At 39.4% G+C, this 27,995-nt stretch overlaps 4 protein-coding genes across 5 annotated transcripts; all 4 read left to right on the forward strand.

Moving 5' to 3' along the window:
- Positions 1–4,267: 4,267 nt before the first annotated feature.
- LOC121771741 (non-specific lipid transfer protein GPI-anchored 5-like) lies at positions 4,268–5,088 on the forward strand. Its single transcript, XM_042168605.1, has 2 exons — positions 4,268–4,642; positions 4,754–5,088. The coding sequence occupies exons 1-2, from the start codon at positions 4,324–4,326 to the stop codon at positions 4,978–4,980; spliced, it is 546 nt and encodes a 181-aa protein (XP_042024539.1). The 5' UTR covers positions 4,268–4,323; the 3' UTR covers positions 4,981–5,088.
- A 1,070-nt stretch (positions 5,089–6,158) lies between these two features.
- Positions 6,159–7,085, forward strand: LOC121770536 (non-specific lipid transfer protein GPI-anchored 5-like). The gene is made up of 2 exons (XM_042167263.1): positions 6,159–6,602; positions 6,813–7,085. Exons 1-2 carry the CDS (start codon positions 6,200–6,202, stop codon positions 6,938–6,940), a joined length of 531 nt encoding a protein of 176 aa, XP_042023197.1. The 5' UTR covers positions 6,159–6,199; the 3' UTR covers positions 6,941–7,085.
- Positions 7,086–9,296: 2,211 nt separating this feature from the next.
- LOC121767172 (F-box/kelch-repeat protein SKIP30-like) lies at positions 9,297–12,912 on the forward strand. 2 transcript variants are annotated; one of them, XM_042163391.1, is made up of 3 exons: positions 9,297–9,572; positions 9,762–9,821; positions 11,595–12,912. In XM_042163391.1, exon 3 carries the CDS (start codon positions 11,679–11,681, stop codon positions 12,714–12,716), a length of 1,038 nt encoding a protein of 345 aa, XP_042019325.1. In that variant the 5' UTR covers positions 9,297–9,572; positions 9,762–9,821; positions 11,595–11,678; the 3' UTR covers positions 12,717–12,912. The 2 variants fall into 2 exon arrangements, with proteins under 2 accessions (XP_042019325.1, XP_042019316.1); XM_042163382.1 differs by lacking the exon at positions 9,762–9,821.
- Positions 12,913–13,415: 503 nt separating this feature from the next.
- LOC121767184 (tRNA (guanine-N(7)-)-methyltransferase non-catalytic subunit WDR4-like) lies at positions 13,416–16,251 on the forward strand. Its single transcript, XM_042163403.1, has 10 exons — positions 13,416–13,604; positions 13,711–13,869; positions 13,978–14,161; positions 14,288–14,344; positions 14,439–14,509; positions 14,937–15,015; positions 15,104–15,163; positions 15,309–15,412; positions 15,518–15,578; positions 15,691–16,251. Exons 1-10 carry the CDS (start codon positions 13,471–13,473, stop codon positions 16,078–16,080), a joined length of 1,299 nt encoding a protein of 432 aa, XP_042019337.1. The 5' UTR covers positions 13,416–13,470; the 3' UTR covers positions 16,081–16,251.
- The last annotated feature ends 11,744 nt before the right edge of the window (positions 16,252–27,995 follow it).

Below are 27,995 nucleotides of genomic sequence, written 5' to 3' on the forward strand. Positions count from 1 at the left end.
AATTTTATTTGCAGATCACGGAGGAGGAATATCTTGTCACGGAGGAGGAAAATCTCTGCAGAATCTTTAATTAAATTTGAATTATTGACTTGGTGACCAAGTCAACAGGAAAAGATCTAATTAGATTAATTTGATTTAATTTTTTTCTCTCTTTTTTTACGGGGTATTACACGACAGTACCTCGACCTCCACCCGTTGTCCACCGAAAGCAGTGATTGATCGGGATCACGTAGCTGCACATCAGCGGCTATATGAAGACTACTTTGCGGAGGAGTCGCGGTTTGGGGCACCTCTTTTCAGGCGGCGTTTTAGGATGCGTAGGGCAGTGTTTATACGTATCGTTGATGCTTTGAAGCATCGATATTTGTGTTTTCGGTTCAGGTACGATGCGGCTGGCAGACCCGACCACACACCTATATAAAAGTGCACTGCGGCAATCATGCAGTTGGCCTACGGAGGCGCGACAGACATGTGGGACGAGTACCTCCACATCGGTGAGACGACTGCCCTGGATTGTCTGAAGTATTTCTGTCAGGGCGTCATTGAAATATTCCGTGATCAGTATCATCGAAGCCCTACCCCTGAAGAGTGTCAGGATCTGATGCAGATGCACGGGGAGAAGCATGGGTTCCCCGGGATGTTGGGCAGCATAGATTGTATTCATTGGGAGTGGAAGAACTGCCCCACTGCCTGGAAAGGGTTCTACACGACCGACTACAAGGGAAAGAATCCCACGATGATCCTCGAGGCCGTAGCTGATTACCGGCTGTGGATTTGGCATGCATATGTTGGGGTAGTCGGGTCGAACAACGACCTCAACTCCTCACCCCTTTTCAACGAGCAGTGCCAGGGCGTCGGTCCGACCATCAGTTTTATCGCCAACGGGAACCAGCATGATATGGACTACTACTTGGCGGATGGGATATACCCTAGGTGGCCCGTTTTTGTGAAGACGATCAGATGCGCATCAGATGAGAGGAAGACCTACTTTGCGGAACGGCAGGAGTTGGCGCGCAAGGACGTGGAGCGCGCATTTGGTGTGCTCCAATCTCGATGGGCGGCAATTAGGGGTCCAACGCGTTGTGGCATGTCGACTGCATTGCTGATATAATGTACGCCTGTATTATCCTGCACAACATGATTGTCGAAGATGAAGGTGTACAACTGACTAGTTGGGCCAATGACAATGCTAATGAAGCCGGCCCAAGCCACGGCGTGGCCGCCCCCAACGTACGAAGGGGGGTACCTCACGATGAAGTCGGCCGCCTCAAGGCACATGCCGACATGCACCAAGTGGATGCTCATATTCGACTCCAAAAGGATTTAATTGAAGAGTTGTGGGCGCGGAGGACTGCACATCGTTAGATTTTTTTAATTAATGTATTTTTTTAATTAATGTACTTTTTTTAATTTTAAATATTATTATTGAATTTTCCCGTATTTGTGTCGTAAATTTAATTCCGTATTTTGTGTTATTGTTAATTATTTATTTTTTATAATTTTGTTTATTATGGCTAGCCTATTGCTTGTCCAGTTGCTTATCATGATGATGTGGCAGGAGGAGTTTTAATCCTGATGATGTGGCATGAGGAGTTTGTGGCTAGCCTATGGCTGGCTTATTACTACTGTGGTTGCTCTTATAGTCAAATAAACTAATTCCACTACCAGATAAGTAATCGAGAAAAGCACATTTATCATTTATTCATAATCAGAGATTGAGAAAACAAAGTTATTCCCTTGATCTAAGGCAATTCCACAATTATTTTTGGTCCAATAACCTACTTAAAGACGACTTGTTATAGGTAATAAATCCTAATATCTGCATTTTGATGGGAAAAGGTCAGATTATTTTTTTTATAATAAAGTAATGACCTTTAATTAGATTAAATTGCAATGAAGTGTTTTTTATTTGGTCTGTCAAGTTGAAATATCCAAAAACTGGTTTTCATTATTTCGATTTTATCTTTTTATTTAAATAAAAAACGTCACATCTTTAGCATGTTTTTTTAGCATATGAAATCATTTGTGTGGCCTAACATTTACACACAAAAAATAAATCATACATGCACAAAATTAATGGTTAGTGTCAAGTCTTATTGTGATAAAGATACAATAATATTTTACTGAATTCGAAATAAGATTTAAGTAATCCATTGATAATAATAATAAGAATAATATTATATTTACTTCTTACTCTTTTATTTTTAATTACGGTATCATTTCTCATTTTTCATATGTCTCCTTAGGCTAGCGTGTCGGTTGTGTAACATACATTATCATTCAAATCGAACATCTACATAAAGACGGCCAATAGTTATAATAAATCCTAATATCTGCATTTTGCCTAAATAAAGTCAGAATATCTTTTATAATAAATTAATGTTTTTTAATTATAAAATGAAGTCTTTTATATTTGGTCGTCAAATTGAAATATCCAAATACTGATTTAATTTATTTCGATTTTATTTTGTTTTAGTATTTTGAATCAAAACCGTCACATCTTTTACATTATTGTTTTTATTTCTTATTCTCTTATTCTAATTACGTTATTACAGTCAAAATCACATTATTATTTTCTCATTTTTTTTCATTTGTTGCCTTAGGTTAGCGTGGTAGCGGTGTAACTATTATGCGGTGTTGTTAATTATCGTGTAGTATCAACATAAGAATCGGATTCAGTTTGAATGTGGCAGGTTGAGTTCAAAATGTAATTAATATAATAATCAATGACATAAAATATCGAATTTAGAGTTTGATTTTTATTAATGTGAGAAATAAAAGTATTAATTACAAATTAACAATTCCAAAAGCAATAACAAACTGCAAAATTAGGAAGATCAGGATGTGGGCTAAGGCACTTGGCAATCAAAGATTTTGTTTGTGCCATTTCAATTCTCTGGATTTACTTGGGTATAGCCTATAGGCTACAGGTCAAGTTTATATAGAGATGTGTTGGGCTTGTTTGTAGAATTTTACATTTATAGCACCCTAATTTTTTCATACATAGATGGCTTCAAGTATCTTATAGAATTTGTGTTATGTCTTAATTCTTACATGCCACGTAACCACTGTAAATAACTGTGAATGTTGCACTGAATATAATACCACCGGATTCGACATAAAATTAACTGTTTTAAAAGAGAAGGAAAACCTTTAATATGCTAGATTGATGTTCCCTCAAAGTTATAGAAATTTAGATTAATTTCTTTGATTTGTTTAAGTTTGATATTCATAACGAATGTTTTGATTTTTAAATTTTAGTAGGTTTGGTTGTTGGCTTTCTTGCATTTTTATTACTCTAAAATGCTTCACTTTTCTTTTCCTTTCTCCATTAAAACAAATTATTTATATTTTTGGGATAAGCAATAATGGCACTAGCTGTTAAATTATACTGAAAATCTTGAATATTGTCAAGTCGTAATTGTTGCTTGGCAAATAAAATAGGATTTTTTTTACTATTTTAAAAAAAATTATATATACAAATGTCATACTCCTTATGTTTTAATTTATCACAATATCCACACCTCAAAATTTGAAAATATCGGAAGATTGTCGACTTGTCGTGTCATGCCACACGTTTAACGCATACTTGGATATCATGTTCACATCAATTAATCGGGCATTTCATATCAATATCGGGTGATCGAAAAACCTACATATAAAATTAATAAAGGATGATTGGAGGAATATCATATAAAAAGTAAATAGATCAAAGTTAGCGCAGGATACTACTACTACTACTCTTATTTATCAATTAAGCTTTGAATTATAAAACAGTTAACAGAATTTGGGGGGAATAATTTTGGAGGGAGCTCAACTACTCTTAACTAACATTTAAAATCAGAACAAATAATGAAGAATTCAAAAACTAAACATTAAAAATCAACGTATCCAAGCCCCTTGGCCTAGCGGTAAAGGGTGCTGGATACCGCCTCCATCCTGGAACTCTCGAGTTCGAACCCTGGGTGGTATAATTTGTCTTTCCTCCTTGTTATAGGAGTTAATTTGTAATTTCCTCCTTCATATATATGATATAAATATATGAAGTTAATTTTTTTTTTTTTAAAAAAAAAACAAAAAAACATTAAAAATCAACGTTAGGTAGCACACCTCAGCTCAAACCTTACTTGTTTTAGCTAATCTTAATCGCTTGAAACTAAGAAGTTGATCAACAAGACATAACTATTTTTGCATCTCGTGTCTGAAAATTACACATTATTTAAACCTCAATCAAATCTCCAATCCAAAAACACCAAAATCAAAACTTTTCAATCCAAACTAAGAAAGGAAAATCTTGTCTCATTTTCTAACTTGATCAGCAAAATGAGTTGGGCAAAGAGGGTGATGTTGGCGGTGGCAGTGGTGGCGGCGACGCTCCTGAGGGGCGGCATGGCGCAGTCGGGGTGCACGGTGGCACTGATGAGCCTGAGCCCGTGCCTAAACTACGTGTCTGGAAACTCGTCCGATCCCTCATCGTCGTGCTGCTCTAGCCTGTCGAGCGTGGTGGACTCACAACCGCAGTGCCTGTGCACCCTGCTCAAAGGCGGGGGCTCCAGCTTGGGTATCACAGTGAATCAGACCCTCGCCCTTGCTCTGCCCGGGCTCTGCAAGGTGCAGACTCCTCCTCTGAGCCGGTGTGATGGTAAGTTAGATCACGCCATTACTATGTTTTGGGTGGGCTCGGGCCCACCCAAAAGTTTTATTTGTGGAATAAATTTTATTAATATAGAAATGGTGTTTGTTTAATTGATAGATGTGCATGGATCACCAACTTCTGCGCCCGCGCCTGGTGATGCTCCTTCTGGATCTCCTGACGAGACGGTTGGTGATCCGACGACGCCATCAGAGACGGATACTCCATCGGGTGCAGGGTCGAAGACGGTTCCTAGGTCGGACGGATCGAGCAATTCAGGAAGCAATGTGGGAGCAAAAATGAGCCTTGCTGTGTTGATGATGGCTTCATTGTGGGCTCTTTCTTGAACTCGATTTCCCCCAAAATTGAAACATGATGTTATTTGTTGTTTTGTTTAATGATTTGGTGTAATGTGTTATTCGTTGGGATTGTTTCTTATAGACAAAGTTCGTGCATTGATTATACAAGGAGATTTTAGATTTGTTTTTTGTCGTCATACCTATTATCAGAAGTAACACACTTTACTCGACAATTAAGTTGAATTGTAGCAAGAAAATCACATAATAATCACATAAATGACGAGCAAAGTTTACCAGAAACAGTGTCAATTTAAACAACAACAAAATCAACATAACATTAAATTAGACAATACATAAAATAGTAAAGACAAAATCAACTAACAAACAACAATGTCAAACCTGCTTGTCTCTATTAGGAGAGTCTTGCATCACAAAACATATCCAACTAACGCGCACGAAACAATAAACACGCAACACAATCTTCTCAAATCAAGCAACTGAAATTAATGGAATCTGATAACCACAAAAGACTTGTATGAACTTGAATTTCCATCGATTCCTTCTATCTCTTATTGACTATTAATTTCATATGGGTTGCCTAGAAATGAATCACATACATCAGTACAACATATATATATATCCAGAATTTTCGATTTGTGGGTGCTTTAAACAAATACAACAACATGCATATTCAAAACCCGACCGATCCTTGTAACTAATTCAAGAATTAATCTTCTTAAATTGCCAGTATAAACTTTCAGAGGCACCTTCACATTTTTTAATACTGTTTCAAGCTATTAGATATTTAGATTTGATTTAGGTGATAATGTATATGAATGAAAATAACACAGATACTTCACTATGCCGTTTAATAGATTTGTTAGATCATATATTCAAATTATTAGTAGTACTCGAGCCTATATTATTGTAAGTTTCTTCTAATTTTTTTGGTGGCATTATCTAGCCTAGCTAGTTTTAACATATGAAAAAGTCAACATAAATAGTAATCAAAGATATCTAATTCAGTTGAAATAATGCTCAGATTCTTACATAAGCTCATTTCCTACTAATTAAGGCCTAATCACTTGATTAGTTATACTTAAACTCAACCAACAAGCCCAAACAGTTGGCCAACTCAACAAAAACATTTCTTGTCCTTTCCTACTTGCAATCCTTATTTAAACCCCCATTACCCTCATCCAATCTCATCTCAAGCCATAGCTTCTTCAACTGTCCTAGAAATTAAATCCACATTCTCAAGATTCAAATGGCTAGTGAAATTACCAAAATACCCCTGATCGTCCTCGTATCACTGGCTATGCTATGTGGCAGCACGAGGGGCCAGAGCGGGTGCACGAAGACCCTCATGGCCCTCTCGCCATGCCTGAACTACGTGACGGGGAACTCCTCCACCCCTGCGGCCTCGTGCTGTTCCCAACTATCGAACGTGGTCTCCTCGCAGCCACAGTGCTTGTGCCTACTGCTCAACGGCACCGCCTCCTCCTATGGCCTCAACATCAACCAGACGCTCGCCCTCGGGCTGCCTGACGCATGCAGCGTCAAGACCCCTCCGACTAGCAGATGCAATACGAACGCGCCATCCGCTTCACCCGACCCCCAACAGACCCCTCCGGCTGACGCATCCACACAACCGGACGCCATCCCATCAGGTACACTAGTTTGACCGGTCCTAGTGTACGTGTGTTTTTTTTTTCTTCTGAAAACCAAAACACGTACACTAGGACTGGTCAAACTGGTCAAATGTATGAAGACTCATATTCAGTGGTATATTTGTAATTATGATGATATTGACTAGTCAAACGATCTAACACGATGGACAAATAACTAAAGTTATAGAATGGATGATCTTGTGAATGCAGGCTCAAAAACAGTCCCATCGGTGGAAAATGGTGCCGGCGCCGGCGCCGGCAACATTAGAGCAACAAAAGACATTGCAGCTCTTCTCTTCTTTATTGGATCATCTGCACTCTTCGTAGTTGGATTTTGAGACTGTTTCTTTAGCAATACTTAATGATGTTTTGATCTTGCTTGAATTATTTGTTGTTGTTGTTGTTTTTCACTAGTTGATTTGTTGTTTGTTTGAGTTTGCGGTTTTGATTAAGAAGCTTCTTTCTGTACCAGATTATAATTAATTTGTTTTATTGAATTCCTATAGAAAAGCTCAATTAATTCATTATGCAAATAAAAAGATTTAATTAATAAGTCAGTATACAACTGATGGTGATAGTTAATAAATTAGTGATAAGAGTATTTGATTGGTCTAAATACAGCTGATAATTAAATAAGTATAGTTAGCGAACAAACCTGGAGTTTATTTTTCTTTCAACGTGAATGATTAGGGAAATTGTTTAAGACAAGTCAATAGTTCGAAATTTAAGTTGCCTTTATATCCTTTTGTTCCATTGGATTTGGGTCAGTTAAATGGCTTTATATCCTTTTTTCTTAACATTTAGTGGTGTTTTGATTCATTAGATAAGATAATTGTGAAATAAAATACTCCTTTCGTCATATGATAGATATTACATTTTCTTTTTTAGTTTGTTCAATAAAAAAATGTCACATTCTTTTTTTTAGAAAAGTTCTCTCTCACATTAATATAAATACACTATTTTCTCTCCTCACCTAACACACAAAATAACATCTCATAAAATCTCGTGTCATTCCCCAAGTATATCATCTATTATGAGACGGATGGATAAAATAAGTCATAGAATAGAGTTTGTCTAAGATTAAATTAGTAATAGAGATAAAGGTATGATGCTTAATCTTGAGATATAGTCTAATTTTAGCATTATGGAGACGGGGTCAAGATACATTGTCACAGGATAAGTTTATGGGGAAAAAATCAAACAAGACATAAAATTAGATACTACTAATATTTAGGCACATGTAATCATGACAATCGAACATTCTTATGAATACTTAACACTTACAGTAGAGCATGGCGGTAGGTTTTGATAAGTATTGAAGCAATGTTTCTTGAAATTGATGAGTCTTGACAAAGGACTATATCTATATACATAAACATATATTATTTGTATATTTATTTTAATTACATATTCCAATTTAAATAAGGCATGTAATTCATAATATGATGGATCAAACTATGATGATGAAGATTGTTCTAGTCGGATGAGCAAACACACCGGTCGCATATACACATTCAAACCAAGCTTATTCCTAAGAAAATGATTGTTTCTTTAAATCAAATATTAAATTCTAAGGCTTTGTTCCTAATTTGGGGGTCGTAAAAAACTTATATTTAAAAGACCACCCAGTGAAAAATAGAGTAGTTTATAGTTATACATACTCCAATTTAATGGATGTCCGAAACTGTGAGAGTTAATATTTCAACCACTCTCATAAATTTTGCTAATTTCACACGTGGTCTTGGAAATATGAGCACATGGGATTTTGGTGTATTTATTTCAATCTTTCATTTCTTATGTACATAATTTAATGTTCAACTAGGATATAGTAGTATTATACTTATGAATAAAAGTAAATAATTTTTGTATGGTACTTAATACACCAAAATGTCACATATCCTCAACTATAGTATATAAGCCCATGATCTCTTTTTTCCTAAAACCGAAATCAATGCCTAGCTAGGATAAAAGTGATTATTTTAAAATGTATTTGTAATAATGGATATTGTCAAAAAAAATCTCCAATTGTCTTCATTTTATGTTATATACACAAGGCGTCAAAGTTTTTGGTCATAAAATAATTGAGAAAATTGTAAGAATTGTTGTAATATAATCAACTACTACTCCTATTTCTTTATGTTACGAGATTTAATTACTGACACAATTTGATAGTCTTTTTCGACAATTCCTCCTTGTAATAATTATATAGAAGTACTCCTTACTTTTGATTATATGAATGTGACTTCTAGATTATTTCTCATAAGAAAATGTTTACACGTAAATTAAACCACAATCAATGCTCTACTATACTATTAATATATGATTATTATTTTAATAATACACAAGCACCACGTTCCACAATTTTCAATTCGAATCAACATATCTTGCATATTAAGTAAAACTTAATCATTTTAAAACTAAAATACAAAGAAAAACTAAGGGATATCATCATCATGCTGTGTTACAGGTGGAAACAGCTTGCAACAAATAAATCACAAAATTAATTTCCACACAAAAACTCGATTAATCCTATTTTTAATTAAAAATACGGCGTAATAATCATTTGAAGTGGGAGGGAAAAAATAAAAGAAGAAAAAAGAGTGGAATTTCAAAATTGATAAAGAACACGTGGTCGGCACGTGGCCGTGGCAAGAGAGCACGACGGAATATCCTAATGCCCAATTTTATGCCCAAACTCTTTTACCTAATTTTTGCACACAATTTCTGATTTCATTTCACACTTTTTCGCCCTTCTCAATTTCTCGGTTCACATCTGCAACAATTGTGTTCTCACGCATTTGCATAGCGTTTCAATCTCCGATTTATTTATTTATTTTTTAATAAAGAATTTGGGTGACAACTGCCGCAGCACAGAAAGGGGAAATTTTGCCTCGGCGTTTTTCATTTTTCCTGAGAATTCTTGGAGTTGAGCTGGAATCTTGTTTTCTCGATCGGGTTTCGGTAATTAAGGTAGGTTTTATATCGCATGTAATTTTCGTTTTATTTTGAAAATCTTGGGTTGCGCTGTAATTCGATTGTTTTCTTTCTCGAATTTAGTGGAGTAGCAGCTATTTTTGTTTTCTTATTGTTGTTTGACGTTTAATTTTGCGATGAATTGTGATCGTAATGGGTTCGACTTTTTTGGTAACTGTAAATTAGGGTTCTTTTTGGGTGATGGATTGAGGGGTCTCACATGTTGCCTGCCTGCGATGCTCCATGGTAAATTTGTTGGATTTGAGCACGTGTTTTCGGCTTTCGAAGTGTGTTTAGTTGATTTTTTATGGGGGTGACAAATTTATTCGTGCCTCATTTCTGTTCCTCACTGATTTGAGTGCTTCAAATCTAGAAGTTGTTTGGGGTTTCCCCCTTTTGCCGAATGACCTAAATTGTATTGTTATGTATGAGAGTCAAATTAGTGCGGATGGGTTTGGTAAAGATGCAATATGAATGTGATGAGTTTAAATATGGTTAAGTGAGCAAGCTCTGGTTTTGTATGCTGGAGTTGGTACTCTGACTGCATTTGGGATCTTCCTTGTATGGGAGCTTTGTATTGCCATGTGTACTTTTTTTCGTGGCACTGGTAGCCTTGTCCATCCTTGTTTGGTCTCTAACCACTGTACAAATGTTTTTCTGCAATGTGGTCTCTCCTTCTTTTCTCCATTAGGGGTTCTTTGTGTACTTTGTCTTTGGTGTTAAGGGGTTCTATGTATGTTAACCTATCCAAACACTAAGATGGAAATGATAAATTATTAATTTCTCAGTATAATTTTGATGGTTTTGGTTTTGGTTTTATACGCGTATTCTTGTCTTTTATTTAATTTTTCCTCTGAATAACTTGAATCTGTGACTTGATTGCCACGTTGCATTCTATATGGGCTTGACTGCAATAAATAAGTATCCAAAGAACACCAGAGAACTAGAACCCATTTTAAGTAAACAAAATGAACACATTAATGATCGCTTGTTATGTGTGCTACATTTTTTTCTGATTAAGTTTTCTGCTATGATTGTTAGTGCTCTAAGATTCAGGACCTGCTCCATGGGACTTCATAAGAATTGGTGTATATTTGTTAGACAACTGTGTTCTGAATACATCTTATGATGTACTGGTATAGCATAGATAATCTACGATTACTTTTAAAATCTTCAGTGTGAAAGATACTGCTGTGCTGGCTGGCAGTTTGGACATTATGATCAACTTGGTATGTGCAAAATGTTATGATAAAATGTTTAAGTCAAGTGTGGTGAAAGGGAAAAGTATTTTTGATCTGTGTCTGATGAATCTTCATGCATACATAGATATAGTGTTATCTTCTTTATCCCCTTCCTTATTTATTTTATATGATGGCCTCATTCAGCTAATGTAGCTTGTCATACCATCCCTATTACTAATGACTGGTTTGATGTTGTTATATGTGTTCCTTTCCCCCTTTCAGAAACCGATTGTTCGTAATTGAAGGCAATAGTTTCTTTTCAATTTTCTCATCTGTTGAATATTAACTAGAACCTGTCACGAATAGTTAGCTTGTAATTTCTCATCTACATTATTCATGTCAAATTCTAATTCTTCTTTGTACTGGTAGTCTGGGATAACAAGTCAGCCTTAGTCGATTACATACTAGAGAATGAGATAAATTTGGCATCCTTGACGAGGGAGTAGCAGTCGGTGAATTTCATTTTCAGGCAACTTTGTTTCTGGCCTTGTTCGTGAACTTTTATATTCATTTAAGTTTTTTATGGTGCCCGCAATAAGGTTATATTGGAAGAGCTTCTAGTCCTTAAATGTCATTTCACCTTTGCTACATAGTAATTGTCTACCTCATGTTAAAACCGGTCACACTTGGATTGGTTGATATTGACTACAACTTAATGTTTCTTAGATTTCTTTTATTTGATGCCACGAAGATTATCTGCATGTTATGCCTTTGAAACTTAAAACACTAGTGTTAGATTTTTTAGTGGTACTGATGTGTTTTTTACTGACTTTCTCAGATTAAGCATCTTGAAGGGAATCCTGCAATTGGCTAGTTAAAATTGTTCAACAAGAAACGATTGACAGTGTGGACAGCACAACAGATGTCTGGACTCATTGAAGGTCTTCCAGATGCTGTGGCCTTAAGGTGCCTTGCGCGGGTTCCTTTTCATCTTCATCCCACGCTCAAATTCGTTTCACGTTCTTGGAGGGAAGCCATTCGCAGTGCCGAACTCTTCAGAGTCCGTAGAGAGGTAAATGCAACTGAGGACTTCATATGTGTGTGTGCATACGATCCCGACAATCTATGGCAGCTTTATGATCCTCAACATGACCTCTGGATCACTCTCCCTGTGCTTCCCTCGAGTATCCGCCACCTTGCACACTTTGGTGTTGTCTCGGCTGCAGGAAAGTTGTTCGTTCTTGGTGGTGGTAGTGATGCCGTAGATCCTTTAACTGGTGACCAAGATGGGTGTTTTGCAACCAATGAGGTTTGGTCGTACGACCCACTGACAAGGGAATGGAGCCTACGCGCGTCCATGATTGTCCCTCGTGCCATGTTTGCTTGCTGCATGCTGGACGAGAAGATAATTGTTGCAGGTGGTTTTACTAACTGCAGGAAATCGATTACGAAAGCCGAGATATACGACCCAGAAAAGGATACATGGCTTTCGATACCGGATCTCCATCAATCCCATAACTCCGCGTGTTCGGGGGTGGTTATCGACGGTAAAGTTCATATCTTGCACAAGGGTTTATCAACTGTGCAAGTGTTGGAAAACATCAAGCAGGGATGGACTGTTCATGACTTCAGCTGGCTACAAGGTCCCATGGCAGTTGTGAAAGGGAAGCTCTATATAATGAGCCACTCCCAAATTTTCAAGCAGGAAAGATATTCAAATAAGCTGATCGTTTCGGCATACGAGTTCCGCCGGAGGATCGGCTATGCAATGATAGGGTTGGGGGACGACATTTACGTCATCGGGGGCGTGATCGGACTGGACAGGATGAACTGCGAGATCAAGGTAACGTCCGACGTGGACGTGCTGACGCTCGGGAACGAGAGGTTGGTGTGGCGCGGGGTGGCCCCGATGACGCGTTGCAAGGGGACGGTTCTTGGGTGCACACACCTTAGGATTTAGGGGCAATGATGGAGCTATTAAAAGAGAGGGAAGACATGTTTTGATTTGGCTGTAACGTTGGGTGTTTGGACATACTTTTTTTTGGGTTGTCCAATACTTGTTGAATATGAGGCATTGCCATTACATTACTTGCTGTTTTAGGTTAGTTTTAAGATACATTCGACATCAATGGATTTCTATTCATTCATGTTTATCCTTTTCTGTTGCTGTTGCTGCTCTAATTCTTTTTATTGTTTTTTTAGTATTAGTTTATATAGTGAATTTATGTTCGATGTTACTCCTTTTATTTCCATCTTTGGCAACTAATAGATCTATTTTAGCATCTTAATAAAAATTAATCTTCTTTCATTTCATATGGATGGTGTCATTTTAATCAAAACTCAAGATAGAATAATGACCTTTTATTCAATGACGAAAATAATCTGTATAATATCTCATCTCATCCATAAAAATTTGATCCAAGGGCTATATTTTGGTCTCTAATGCTATACTAAGGGGCTGATTTTCATAGGGACCCAAAAATTGTGCCTTACAATTATAAGCGTCGAAGATAGTGATTTATTTTACATTTAACCATATTTTATTTTATTTTAGTTATCAAGGGTATCGAATATTTGAACAAATTCCGGCACAGCTATTGGCCCAATTACTTGAAGCCCAACACAAGTTCAGCCCAAAATATTGGGCGGGACGGTTTTGAACTTCATTTGTCGGCGATCAAATCCGAAACCCTAGGGAAAAATTCCCAGCAAAAATGGTGGAGCACGACATCGATGAAAGCGAGCAGAAACTCGATGCGGAGGTAGCTCCGGCGCTAATTGCAGTTCACCCCTATCAGAAATTCGTGTCCGTCGCCGTCGGTTCGGATCTCCGGGTTTTCAGTTTCCAGTAAGAAAAGCAACAAGCTTGGTTTATATGTTCAGTGCTTAATTTGTGGCAGTTTGGATTGAAATCTAGTTTATGTATATGCTAATTATGCAATTTTATTATACAGACATGGTTCTGCAGCTCAATTATCGGATGATACTGGGGGCCACAAGGACTCTATTCGCGCCATCCGATACAGCAAAAGCGGGAACCTTTTTGTGTCGGGTGGAGATGATAAGCTTGTGAAAGTTTGGGATACTGATTCCTGGCGCTGTGTTTATTCAGTGTAAGCATTTTTTATTGAATTTGAAATGGTTTGGATTCAGTTCAGTGTGAAAGGAGTAAAGTAGTTTGTTGAATGTTGTTTGGATTGTTTTTGTTGTGACGAGGGCAGTGTTTCAGAGAAGAGAGTGACCTCTCTTGCAGTAAGTGGAGATGACAAGTTTGTGTCTTTTGCGGATAAGTTTGGTGTTGTTTATGTCGTGGATATAGGAGATTATGATGATGAGAATCGAGCTACGGTTCATAAGAAGGCAGTCCCAATCCTTTCACATTATTGTAGCATAATTACTCGACTGGTATGTGGTTTTATATCTGAGCTGTGTGTACAATTTAACATTTGACAATCGTCTAATTTTGAGTATGAAGAGTTTGTATCTATGCTGTCTAAGAGGTAGTTTACATTTAGTACTGTCATTTTGCAGGATTTTTCACCGGATGGGCGATATATTATCAGTGCTGATCGTGACTTCAAAATTCGTGTGAGAATGATTTGCTGCTTATAACTTTTAGTAAATAGGTTGGCTGTGTTTTTCTATTTTCTTGGCATTGTTACCTTATTGTATCTGGTTGCAGGTCACGCTCTTCTCCAAAGAGCGCTTAGAAGGAGCTCATGAGATACAATGTTTTTGCCTTGGTCATACTGAGTAAGTGCTTTTCATCTGCCTGTTTGATGTATGTGGACTATTGGATTATGTTTATCATACATGGTTTTGGCTGGTGACAAATTAAGCACCCAACGTGACTGAGTAACATATGCAAATGCATAGAGAAATTTAATAAGTTAATACATGGAAATCAGTTGTGTATCTGCAGCAACTATATGGGAACAGCCTGAGTTTATTGAGCATTGTGATACCAAGCTTACTAAATCCTGATGTGAATTTGTTGGATATTTTATTGTTGTATCTGATCAACACGCTAGAAAAGTATTGCTATAGCAGAAAATGATGCCTCTCAGTTACCTTTTGTCAAGCGAATTTAGATGTTTGTCCTCATCTTCGAGTCAGATGCTGTTAGTGATGTATCGACCACACGATATTATACCCATCCCTTCTTTGTGATCATTTCCAGGTTTGTTTGTTCCCTTGCGTTTCCCCGTAGTCAGGATTATGCACGAGGCCTATTAGTCTCTGGAAGTGGTGACTCAACAGTGAGTAATAGAAGAAGTTAACATATATGATTGATATGATTAGTCACCATGCGCTTTTCAAGCCTAACTTAGCTCTTGCATTTTAAAGGTTCGGCTATGGGATTATAACTCTGGTTCTCTGCTGGATACATGCGAGATTGGAACTAAGGTAGAATGTGAATTTTATCCCTTTATTATTATTATTATTATTATTATCATCTTTAGACCTTATTTAGAGGAGTATTTCTCTTCCACTCTTTTACACTTTCCTCTTATAGTAGTTTGTGTGGTTTTCATCCTTTACATTCCCAAAGGCAGGACTTTCAAATTCTAATCAAAAGCAAGAGGATGCGCTACCCGCTGTAACTGATCTCTGCGAAACTTGTGATGGCTCGATGGTTGCTGCTGCTATTCAGAGGTAAGCTCTAGCTTACACTTGTTCTTAACTCAACTCCCTCTAGAGGTTTCTACGGGAAACTTTCACTAAAAATCCGAAATTGATCCCGTCTATAATGTCTTTAAGTTTGCAAGGGATTATTCTGTTAAGATGCAATTTTTCTTCCAGGACTCTCTCCATTGCCAAAGTGAGTATTCTAAAGATATTATACAACAGTAGACACAATTTGATTGATCGTTTGTTGTACATTGCTCGAATCAATAAGCGAGATCTAGCCAATAATCCTAGTGTTGTTGCAGGTGGTTTCTATTGCTGGAGAGACATTCATTCCAACAAGTATCTCAGCTGCCTCTTCAGTCCCGTTGTTGTGGATGGTCATGGGTGCATCCAGCTTAAGTGCTACTGATTCCACACTCTTAGCTCGTGTAAGAGTCGTTTCTGGGCTTGGTGCTGATCATTCGGAACCCATTGTACCTGAGACTTCCGTGGTAGAAGATAAAGAGGTACCCGGAGGAGAGCCTCTGCTTCAAGCACTGCAAGGAAGATTGACAATAAATGAAGAAGCCTCATTGACAACTGCTGAAGCAGTCAAAACAGCAATGCACAATTTGCTGATCAAAAAGCAATATTCGGCTGAGAGACGAGACTTCAGAAAACGGGGACGAAATGATAAGAAGATCAAACCATAAGCCTGTAAGTTTTATGATATAGTTTTGTAGTGTATGAATATGCAGTTAATTAAGCGTTATGGAAATCTTGCTGAATTATGAATTTATTTTCTTTTTATGTTTAAAATTTTATTCACGTATTTATCTGACTTTTAATCTGTGTATCATTGAATGCATTTCAGCAGTTAGTTTCTTCCATTGTTAAAAATATAAATACGGAGTAGTCTTTCATTTCCCATTCCATTTTTTCCCTATTGATTGCCGGCTGTTCTTCTAGATTTTTTCCCAATTTGGTAAATTCATATTTGATTAACAAAACAAATGGAGCCCAATAATCGAAGCCATCTGTGACAGGGATATGAATTTTTATATGAAGAATTCTTGAAAATAAGTAAATACAAAATTGTAACAAAAAATGACAAAAATCGTGGCCAATGGTGGATGATTGATTTAGATGGTAACCAATAATTCAAAGACTAAACATGGGAAGAAGACAATTAAACATCGAGTAGATTGAGAAATTTTCGACATTTGTTCCACCCTCAGATTTTTCTATTTTTCTATTAAAAAAACAACCAATTGATGATGCGTGTAAAGAAGAATTACCTAACTCTTAATTTGAGAAATTGATGATCGTATAGTAGAAAGTGACATGGTTAATTGGTCATACTTTTGTAACAGATAAGCCAAATAGATTAACATTGAATTTTAACTATTCTTAATACGAATTAGAAAACATGATGAATTTATTATGAAAATTATAAATTCCAAAAAATAAAATTTTCACCACCATGGCTTCGAATCCAACTCACAAACTCGTATAGAAAGGGTGGGTTTGACATAAGCAAATAAGTATTTTGGATTTTGCTCTTGTTTATTTCCATTATATATTTCAAGGTTTAATTAAATAGCATTATATGTTGCAACAAGAAATGGTTCATAACAACAGAATCAAGTATGTTATCCATGTAGCTTATATAAAATTATTTGTTCAACAAATGTTGTTTGCAATTTAGATAAGTAGACTCATCAAAATTTTAAAATGTGTCTTTATTTATTTAGAGTTGCTATTTTTCAATTAGTGATACGTGGGTAAGGGGCCGGACTGATATAATTTCAACAAATATAAGCTTTTTCATTACCTACTTTTATTTGTATTATATCTACACTTCATTCTTATCTTATCATCTTATCTTGAATGATTATTAAAACGATAATTAAGAAGCTAAATTCTTGATTTGACTTGCCAAATTTTATAGTGAGATATTGACAGGTTTAGTCAATATTCAGAATAAGAGATAGGAAATCACTCACACACCACAAATTATCATTTTAATAGTATTATTTGCGGTTTGTATGAGTTATGAAACCAAAAATTACAATTTATGATTTCACCATACATGATATAGAAAAATAGACCGATATTATACATGTATAATAATTTAATCATCCAAATTGGTTCAGCAATTACCTAAAGAAAGAATTCTCAAAAATATCAGTATCCTACATATTATTAATACTATAAAACAATAGCTGTCATAGATGGTTGGGTCACTTTTATAATATCGAGGGCCATTGATGTGAAAAATGTCAAGTTTTGCATCATGAGAATTTATTCTTGTACCACAAAAAATAATTAATGGTAGTGTTGTAGTATATGATTGATTGAAACTATATATTTTTGACTTAGACAAAGAAAATTCGACAAAATGGGGTCCAATTCAATAGTGCATAGTTTTCATGTATCATAAATCATAATACCAATAAGGCATTCATATCCAATTTTTTAAACATCGATACTTATTTATCTGAATACGTATCTCAATTGGTACAATTTTTGTAGTGACTATGTTTGGAATTTTTATTTATGAATTACAATGTAGAACTTGGCAATATAAAATATATGACTTTTTATAAAACATGAAATAAATTAAAATTCATATAAAAGCATATAATTGGCTAAAGTGGTTGTACTTTATTGTCATTTCAACTGCAGTACCATTTTTTTTAATTTAATCAAATAGCATTAAATAAAATATATTATAAACATTATTTCACATGCTAGTATACTTATAAACTATACTTATAAACGATAAAGTGGTTAATTACAATAACGACATAAAATGTTTTCCCATCGAATTTCGATTGGTTGTTTTTTCTTATAATCTTTACTACTCCACATTTCATTTCTTTTTATATTAATATTGGAACAATTTTACAATGAATGACATGATTTGACCTCTAGTTATTTCACTCATACAAATATATTCTTCTTTTATTTATTCTTTTCACATTTCTAATTTCTTCAATAATTTTTTTCCCGTCAAATCAATATATTTATGATAGGCCACTCCACGCAGAGCATTAAATCCTTATCTTGTCTTGTCTTTTTTTCTCCTTTAAATTACTGTTTCTTGAAATTTAAGTATCTTTAAAATATTTCTCAACATCACATATTTGATCTAAGTCATATATTTATATTTGAGGGAACATCTTTTTTAGTCCACAAACTTTGCTAAAGTATCATTTTAAGTCCGTGAACTTGAAAATATCTTTTAAGGTCCACCAACTATGAGTTAGTAACATTTGAAGTACTTTTTACTATTTCCAAGTTTTTTTTGGACGAAAATACCCCCAATACTTTAAACGGGTATATTTTTAATAAATTTAGCATATACTCATATTTTTTTTTATAAAATCTTTACAATATATTTTTGACAAATTTTCTAAATATAATTTGACCTTCAATATTATCATTTAATTTTGTGACAGGCAAGAAAAGATTTTATTCAATTTTTTATTATTAAAGAAAAGTTCTTTATTCAATTTTAAAAAAATTAATATAAAAAATTGAAGAAACAATTTTACTTGCATGTCACAAAATTAAGTGATAATATTTAAGGTCAAATTATATTTAGAAAATTTGTCAAATATATTATAAAGATATTTAGAAAAAAATATGAGTATTTGATAAATTTATTAAAAATATATACACTTTAAGGTATTGAGGGTATTTTCGTCCAAAAAAACTTGGAAATAGTAAACAGTACTTCAAATGATACTAACTCATAGCTGGTAGACCTCAAATGATATTTTCAAAGTTCACAGACCTTATATGATACTTTGACAAAGTTCGTGGACCAAAAAAGAGGTTTCCTCTTTATATTTTGAAATTTTCAATGTGCCACATGATGCATGTCGTTCTCCAATGTCATTCACTTCCGATTTGCCAATTTTATTGCATATCTTAAATATGATAAAATGTAAAAAAAAATCCTGAATTTGTTTCAAATTGTGTCATGTCTAGCAATTTTAAAAATCAAACCGTTAAAATCATAAATCTTAATATTTTTTTGATTTTCTGTAACAAAATATTCTATTTGTTTCTATTTGTAATATGTTGATTATTCTATATACAAATTGATGGGGTGCGTACCAAACAAGCCCAACAGCAATGACGGCCCATCAGCCCAAAGCCCAAGGAAGAGTATGAGTTCGGCATTACCAAGGAGTTCGGCCTCAGCCTACAGCTCGGTAAAAGCCAACCAATCAAGCTCTGCTCTCAGGTCGGCATCAAGCTAGAGTTCGGCCTCAGCCTACTGCTCGGTAAAAGCCAACCAATCAAGCTCTGCTCTCAGGTCGGCATCAAGCTCTACTCTCAGATCGGCAACCAGAGCAGTTCGGTCTCAGCATTCGACCGAACAAGGAGTTATTGGACCCATACTGGATTTCCACAACTTCCAACACACCCACTACCACGTGGTGTCAACTCAGGCCACGATCGTAGGCCATGACCTACACTACATCCACGATCTTAGGCCATGACCTACACGACATCCACGACTTAGTGGTGATGCAAGCCACGATCTTAGTTCAAGGTATAAATAGAACTTAGATCAGATAGAAAAGGGTTAAGCTCTCTAGAGATAAAATCATATAGCAAGTCTGTGTTGTAAGCTGTAATCCCAGATCAAGCAATACAATCTTGCCCTCCCTTCTTCCCGTGGACGTAGATTTACTTCAGTAAATCGAACCACGTAAATTCTGTGTGTTGTAGTTTTCATTCTCTACCAGCATTTACTAACATCAGAAATTCGCGGATCCATCACTGGCGCCGTCTGTGGGAAACAGAGAACAAAATTTGTGATAAAGCGAATTTTTGATCCATTTTTTCCACCCAAAAAATGCATACCAGATCGCAGAGTACCCGTATTCCTGCCCGTGAGAACCAGGAGGAAGCCAATCCATCCCATAGGTCTGGAAAACAGCCTAGGGATAAATCCACCACCAGTTCTCATGGCGAAGGAACAGGCCGCTCCAAAAATCGTCCCACTGAGTCTTCCCAGCAGCCTGATTTGAATGAGGCTGTCAAGCTGTTCTTGGCTGAGAAGCAGGATGAGTTCTTAGCCTTCCTGCAAAAGAGCCAAGAGCCGAAGACGAAAACGGAGGATTCTCCTTCCTCATCCAGACATGAAAGTCACTACCGCAGTAGTGCCGTGTCTTCCAGGAAGAAGAATCCTCAACCCCGACATATTCCTGTTCCTCCTCGGTACCGGAATCACAGGAGAACTCAATCTCCTCCATACCGACGAGATATCGGATTCGCCGTGTACGGAGCACTGAAGACTCCGTTCTCGGACGACATCACCCGAACTCCCCTACCACAGAACTACCGAACTCCGTCGATGACTTACGACGGGCTCGTGGACCCTCACGATTTCTTGGGGCGCTATCAATATAACATGGCGAACCAGGGTCTCAACGAGGTCCACATGTGCAAGCTGTTTCCCGAGCTGCTCATCGGGAACGCGAGAAGGTGGTTCGATAGCCTCCCCCAGGGCAGCATCAGATCTTACCGAGATCTAATGGATGCCTTCCACAGGAGGTTCTTTCAGAAAGCGGAAGCCCGAATCACTTCGGCTCAGCTGCTTTCCATTCGTCAAGGTCGCGACGAAAAAATCAGCGACTTTATGACAAGATTCCACAAGGAATGCTTGCAAGTAGACGATCTCAACGATCTGCTTGTCATCTCGGCATTCCAAAATGGAATCCTGCCCGGAGCTCTCTACAGGAAGCTCGTTGAGTGCGGTCCGCAGACAGCTCAGGAAATGTGGGACATTGCGGACCAGTACTCCCGGGCCGATGAGGCAGACCGTCGCAAACGGTCGTTAGACAGCTCATCGTCCCGAGGAGACAGGAGGAAGCCCGATCATAGCGATCAGGGACATCCTCGCCGAACTCCTTTTGGCGATCAGGGACATCCTCGCCGAACTCCTTTTGAAAGGATTCAAAGGACTCCGGTGCAAGACAGATTGGGCCCCCGTCTCAATCCCGAGAAGCCGCCCGCTCAGTTCGTACCGCTGAACAAGCCGAGAGCGGAAATTTTCGAACTGCACTCTGACCTGTTCGAAAAGCCAAAGCGGATGACGAAATCAGCCGCGCGCCGACCCCAGGATAACTACTGCTCCTACCATCAAGACCACGGTCACGATACCGAGGAGTGCAGAAACTTGGCTGCAGGTATCGATGTTCTTGTGAGGGCAGGGACATTGAAGAAATACCAAAGCAAGCAGTCAAAGAAGAATAAGAAGCAGAGAGGTGCGAACTGCGCTCCTCAGGATCCGAAAAGGCAGCCGGATCCCGAAGACGATGACGAGCCGCAATATGATGGAGTAATCCTGACTATTGACGCTCTCCCTGCCGGGAAGACCAAGTCGTCCCTGAAGTCAGAGCGCAGAGGCTCCAATCGAGAGGAGCCAACGCATAAAAGGCTGAAGCAGGACGAAGTGATTACGTTCTCGGATGCTGATCCCGTCCCGGCCATCTCTCCTCACCAAGACGCCATTGTCATCCAAGCCGGAGTGGCAAACAAACTGATCCACAGGGTGTTTGTGGATACAGGAGCGTCAGTCAGCATTCTTTTTAAAGAGTGCTTCGACAAACTAGAAGTGGACCCAGCTCGGCTCAGTCCGGCTCCGCTTCCCCTGAAGAGCTTCGCCCAGGAGGACACCCGCCCTGAAGGTATTATCAGCCTTCCGATCACGGTGGGGAAAGCGCCTACTAGCTCCAGTACGATGATTGAGTTTTTCGTGGTGAAAGCTCGGTCCCCGTACAACGTCATCCTGGGAAGAGACTGGCTCAACACAGTTCGGGCCATTTGCTCCACTTATCACCTCACCATCAAGATCCCTACTAAAGGAGGGATAGCGGTCATCCGAGGTGACCAAAAGAGAGCAAAGGAATGTCTGCAAATTGCGCTTAGAAGTGCCGAGCATTCAGATCGGCACCACCAAGCATAGCAATCACAGCAGCCGGAGTCAGAGGCAATGACCGAAGTCATACCGGAGCCGAATTCGATGACAGTTCAGCTGTACGAAGACGATCCATCCAGAACGGTTAAGATCGGCTTCGCGGGAACGCCTCTACTTCGGGAAAAAACCATCCAGCTCCTCAAGGAGTACAAAGACGTCTTTGCATGGTCTCCGTTGGACATGACCGGAGTGCCCCCCGAGGTAATCACTCATCGTTTAAATATTGATCCTTCGGTCCGGCCGATAAAACAGAAGCAAAGACTCTTTGCGGCAGAACGAAGTCAAGTCATCCATGACGAAGTCCGTCAATTATTGAAGGCGGATGTGTTATTCGAAGTGAAGTATCCTTCGTGGGTGGCCAATCCTGTCATGATCAAGAAAAAGGAAGGAGGATGACGGATGTGCATAGATTTCACCGATCTAAATAAGCACTGTCCCAAAGATTGCTATCCCCTTCCGAACATAGATAAAAAAGTAGAAGCTCTGATAGGCTTTGAAATTTTTTGTTTTCTTGATCTATACAAAGGATACCATCAGGTTTTAATGGATGAGATTGACGCTTCAAAAACGGCCTTCATTACTGATTTCGGCATTTTCGCTTATAAAAAGATGCCATTCGGTTTAAAGAATGCCGGAGCCACTTATCAAAGGATGGTAGACAAGCTTTTTCGGCACCTGATTGGAAAGGAGGTCGAAGTGTATGTTGACGATATAGTCGTCAAAAGCAAAAGCACTTCGGAGTACGAGTACAACCTCAAGTCCACTCTCAACGTGCTCAAGAAAGCCAACCTCAAACTTAATCCCCAAAAGTGTACCTTTTTGGTTGATTCGGGAAAGTTTCTGGGTTGTTGGGTTTCAAAGGACGGACTCAAGGCAAACCCCTCAAAAGTTCAAGTCGTTCAGAACATGGCAATGCCGAAGTCCATACATGACGTGCAAAGGCTAACCGGATGTCTAGCCGCACTGAATCGATTCCTTTCCCAAGCAGCCGAAAAGCAACTGCCGTTCTTCAAGGTGTTGAAAAAGGCACCAAAGTTCGAGTGGGGAGCCGAGCAGAAAAAGGCCTTTGACGAGCTCAAAAGTTATCTAGCCGAGCTTCCTATTCTCTCTGCTCCAACCGAAGCCGAAGTAATATTCTTATACTTAGCGGCATCGGATCAAACCATCAGCGCGGTGCTTGTACGAGAAGAAGGCCTAAAGCAGCTTCCCATCTATTTTACAAGCCGAGCATTAAGAGGTCCAGAAACCAGGTATCAACCTCTGGAAAAGATTGCTCTAGCATTAGTAAATGCAGCAAGGAGACTGCGGCCATACTTCTATGCTCACAAGGTATGCGTCTTAACTGATCTGCCACTTCGGCAAGTGTTGACCAAACCAGAAGCATCAGGCAGAATCGCCAAGTGGGCTATAGAGTTGGGAGAGCACACAATTGAATATCTACCTCGGAAAGCCATCAAGGGACAAGCCTTGGCAGATTTTCTTGCAGAAGCAAAGTTCGATCAAGCAATTCCTGTTATTGCCGAACAGAAGAATTCTGCCAATGCCGAACTAGCACTGCCCTTGGAATCCGAAGTAGAGCCGCCGGACTGCTGGAGCGGATTCGTAGATGGAGCTTCAAACAAGATGGGAAGTGGAGCTGGTATTTTACTTGTCGCTCCCGACGGACACGAGGTAACCTACTCACTTCGTTTCCTATTCCCCACTACTAATAATGAAGCCGAGTACGAAGCCCTCCTGGCCGGACTCCAGTTAGCGCAAAGTCTGCTCGTCAAATCTCTCAAAGTCCATTGTGATTCACAAGTCATAGTAAATCACATGTTGGGTACAAGTGAAGCTCGTGACGAGAGAATGAAGAAGTATTTGGACAAAGCGCAAAGCATCAGCCGAAGTTTCTCCTATTTTCGGATAATCCGCATTCCCAGAGCGGAAAATAGCCGAGCAGATGCCTTAAGTAAGTTGGCCTCAGATCCGAGCTCAAAGGCGGAAGAATTAATGCATCGAAGCATTGATGAAGCCGAGGTACATTCAGTATCCAGCTCGCCGAACTGGATGACGCCGATCTTGCAGTATCTGAATCAAGGACAATTGCCCGAGGATAAGAGAGAAGCTCGGAAGATCACGTGCCGAGCACTTCGGTACGAACTTCATGAAGGAGTCCTCTTTAGAAAGTCTTACCTCCAGCCGTTATTGCGGTGCGTAGGACCAGAAGAGACGGACTACATCCTCAGAGAAGTTCATGAAGGATCGTGCGGTAGCCACATCGGAGCCAGAGCTTTAGCTAAAAAAGTTCTGAGATGGGGATATTATTGGCCAACCATGGTACAAGAGGCAGTGCAGCTCGTCAAGAAGTGTACGAAGTGCCAAATTCATGCAAATGTCCCAAGGATGCCGCAGACCGATCTATACACTATGCAAAGCCCTTGGCCTTTCATGCAATGGGGCATAGACATAGTGGGACCACTTCCTCAAGCTCCTCGGCAAATGAAATTCCTTATCGTTGCCGTGGACTACTTCACGAAGTGGGTGGAGGCTGAACCATTAGCTACGATAACGAGCTCAAAGGCATTGGACTTCGTCTGGAAGAACATAGTGTGCCGATTTGGCATACCCCACATCCTCATCTCGGATAATGGGACTCAGTTCACCGACAAGACGTTCAAGAATTGGTGCCAAGAGCTGAACATTCAACAGCGGTTCACTTCGGTCTCCCATCCCCAAGCAAACGGACAAACGGAAGTAACGAACCGGATTCTGGTGAAAGGGTTAAAAGCTCGGTTAGAACAAGCCAAAGGACAATGGGTAGAAAATCTCCCTCAAGTCCTATGGTCCTACCGAACTACACCCAAAACCTCCAACGGTGAAACTCCGTATAGTCTGGTGTACGGCACTGAAGGCGTAATTCCGGTGGAGATCGGCGTACCCAGTCCCCGAACTCTAAATTTTTCCTCAGAAATGAATGACGACGGACTGAGAGCAGAACTAGATCTCGCCGAAGAAAGAAGAGAATTGGCGTGCATAAAAGCAGCCAAGTATAAGGAGCAAGTAGCCCGGTATTATAACCAAAGGGTGAAAAAGCTTCAATTTCAAGTGGGAGATCTCGTCTTGAGAAACAACGAAGTAAGCCGAGCAGAAAAGCTGGGCAAACTCGAACCCACATGGGAGGGTCCATATCGGGTGTCAGAAGTCCTCGGCAAAGGGTCTTATAAATTGACTCACATGTCAGGAGAACAAGTACCCCGAACATGGCACGTCTCCAACCTCAAGAAGTTCCACTTGTAAGAGACAAAAGTCCGGTCAGTCTGTCTTGTGTCTAGTCCGGTCATAGGGGTACATGTTTTTATTTGTTTGTTTTTTACTTGTACCTTTTACTTGTCGTTTTATAAAAGGGTTTAAAGTTTTTTTCCTTCGTCTTTTTCATTTTTTCTCTATGTGTTTTGTCTCTATGTGCTTGTCGTCTCTTACAAATGGTACCAAGGTATATCGTTCTTTAAAGACTGATCCCCTTTTTAGATCGATTATTAAAGACTATTGTGAGTCCAAGCTTCCAAGGAGGATACAAGACCGCAATTCAGCTTAATAAGCACTTCGTCTGAAACGAACTGCAATAAGGGAAAGTCCGATCCACGCGATAAACCTTGCCGAATTAGGACGACCAAGTTCGGTCAAAGAAGTTTGCCTCATAAGACCGGGGACGACCATGTCTAGTCAAAGAGGTTTACTGCATAAGACCACTTCGGTTAACTGGGAAAGTCCGATCCACGCGATAAAACTCGCCGAATTAGGACAAGGGAAAGTTCGATCCCGGCGACAAAAATCGCCAAATTAGAACACAAACCAAGTCCGGTCAAAGATGTTTATTTCATCAGACCAAAGACGAGCCCGGTCAAAGATGTTTATTTCATCAGACCAAAGACGAGCCCGGTCAAAGATGTTTATTTCATCAGACCAAAGACGAGTCCGGTCATAGATGTTTATTTCATCAGACCAAAGACGAGTCCGGTCAAAGATGTTTATTTCATCAGACCAAAGACGAGTCCGGTCAAAGATGTTTATTTCATCAGACCAAAGACGAGTCCGGTCAAAGATGTTTATTTCATCAGACCAAGGACCAAATCCGGTCAAAGAAGTTTACTTCATAAGACCAAGGACCAAGTCCGGTCAAAGAAGTTTACTTCATAAGACCGAGGACAAGTACGATGAAATTTTTTCGTTAAGCTGTAAATACAGTGTTAGAAGCGAAAACAAAATTTCATTTTTCAAATCTTGTTCGGCATACAACTCCGCTACCCTACGAAATGGCGTTACGCTATTACAAAGGACTATTCTACTGTCCAGGGTTGCTGAAGTTAAGCCACCTATCTGCAAAATCCTCTGGAAGCCGAGTTCGGTTGTTCCGAGCAGATGAAGAATAAGCAGGTCGACGAGATGCTATCCTCGACCCAACGCCTCTTCCCCGAGCCCGAGAAGTCCTAACACCTCGGCGATGAAGAGTCTCTGCAATAAGCATCTGCTGATCTTGCTCGCTCATAGTCACGACTCCTCGGCGAATTTCAGTCCGTCCCTGTCTTGACGATTCCGGTTGCTCCTGAGCCCGTTCTCGTCTTGACGTTTCCGGCTGTTCCGGAGTTCGTTGTTGACTGGGAGTAGGATTTTGAACAAGGGAACCAGAGGCTTGATCTGGAGTGCGAGCATCTCTTGGCACGATATGCCTAAGGAATCTTTCTATGGAGGGGCGCCGAGAAAGAACAATGTTGTACCGAGAAGCCCAACGCCGCAGTGATGTCACAACTTGTTGGCAAGCCGGGCTCTCCAGCACATTGTTCCTACGGAGTACATGATATTCCTCCCACAGTTCGTCAACTCGACTCTGAACATCTGATATGGTCACTCCCCCGCGCACACGGATGTAATCCTCGTACGCAGTCCTCTCAGCAATGGTCGTATTCAGCTCGGCCTCCAGATCCTTCTTATCGGACTCTAAGTCCTTATTATCGGCCTTCAGCTTCACTAAACGAGCCAGAAGCTCGTCATTCTTCGTCTGATCGGCTATAGCTCTTTTCTCAGCTTCGTCTAAAGCCGAAGAGTACAGCCGTTTCCAGTGAAGTATCTCCATCTCCTTGAGTACAAAGCAGCTATATTAGTTCGGCAGCTGTACCGAGCAGATAGTAAAATACAACAGGAATAAAGGCGAGTACGAAAAGCTATACGAAGACAAGTGTAGAGAATTTTTCATTCACAAGGAAAATTTTTTACACTAGGAGGGCTTCAAGGCCATTTTACAAGGAAGAAACTAGACTAAGAGAAGGGAGACGAAATCATACTCCGTCAGCTTCGTCTCCGGCTCCTTGGTCTGGTTCAGCTTCTTTCTCCTGAGCTACCTCAGCCTCGGCCTCGCATCCTGCCGGCCTCGCCTCCGCCTCCTGATCGGCCTCCTTCTCCGGATGCCCGGCCCGCTCGACTTCGGCCTCCAGCTCCAGCGGCTCGGCCTCACCCTCTCCGTGGTAAGTCGAAGCGGGTGAAACGGGTCCCACGGAGGCAAAGATAGCCTCCAGGTTCTCGTCCCGATCAGCTCGACAACTCCGGACTCGGTCTGCAGAAAGCAGGACCGAAGATGAAGCGAGCTCC

Source organism: Salvia splendens, chromosome 2, assembly GCF_004379255.2.
Source record: "Salvia splendens isolate huo1 chromosome 2, SspV2, whole genome shotgun sequence".
In the NCBI taxonomy this organism is placed as follows: Eukaryota; Viridiplantae; Streptophyta; class Magnoliopsida; order Lamiales; family Lamiaceae; genus Salvia; species Salvia splendens.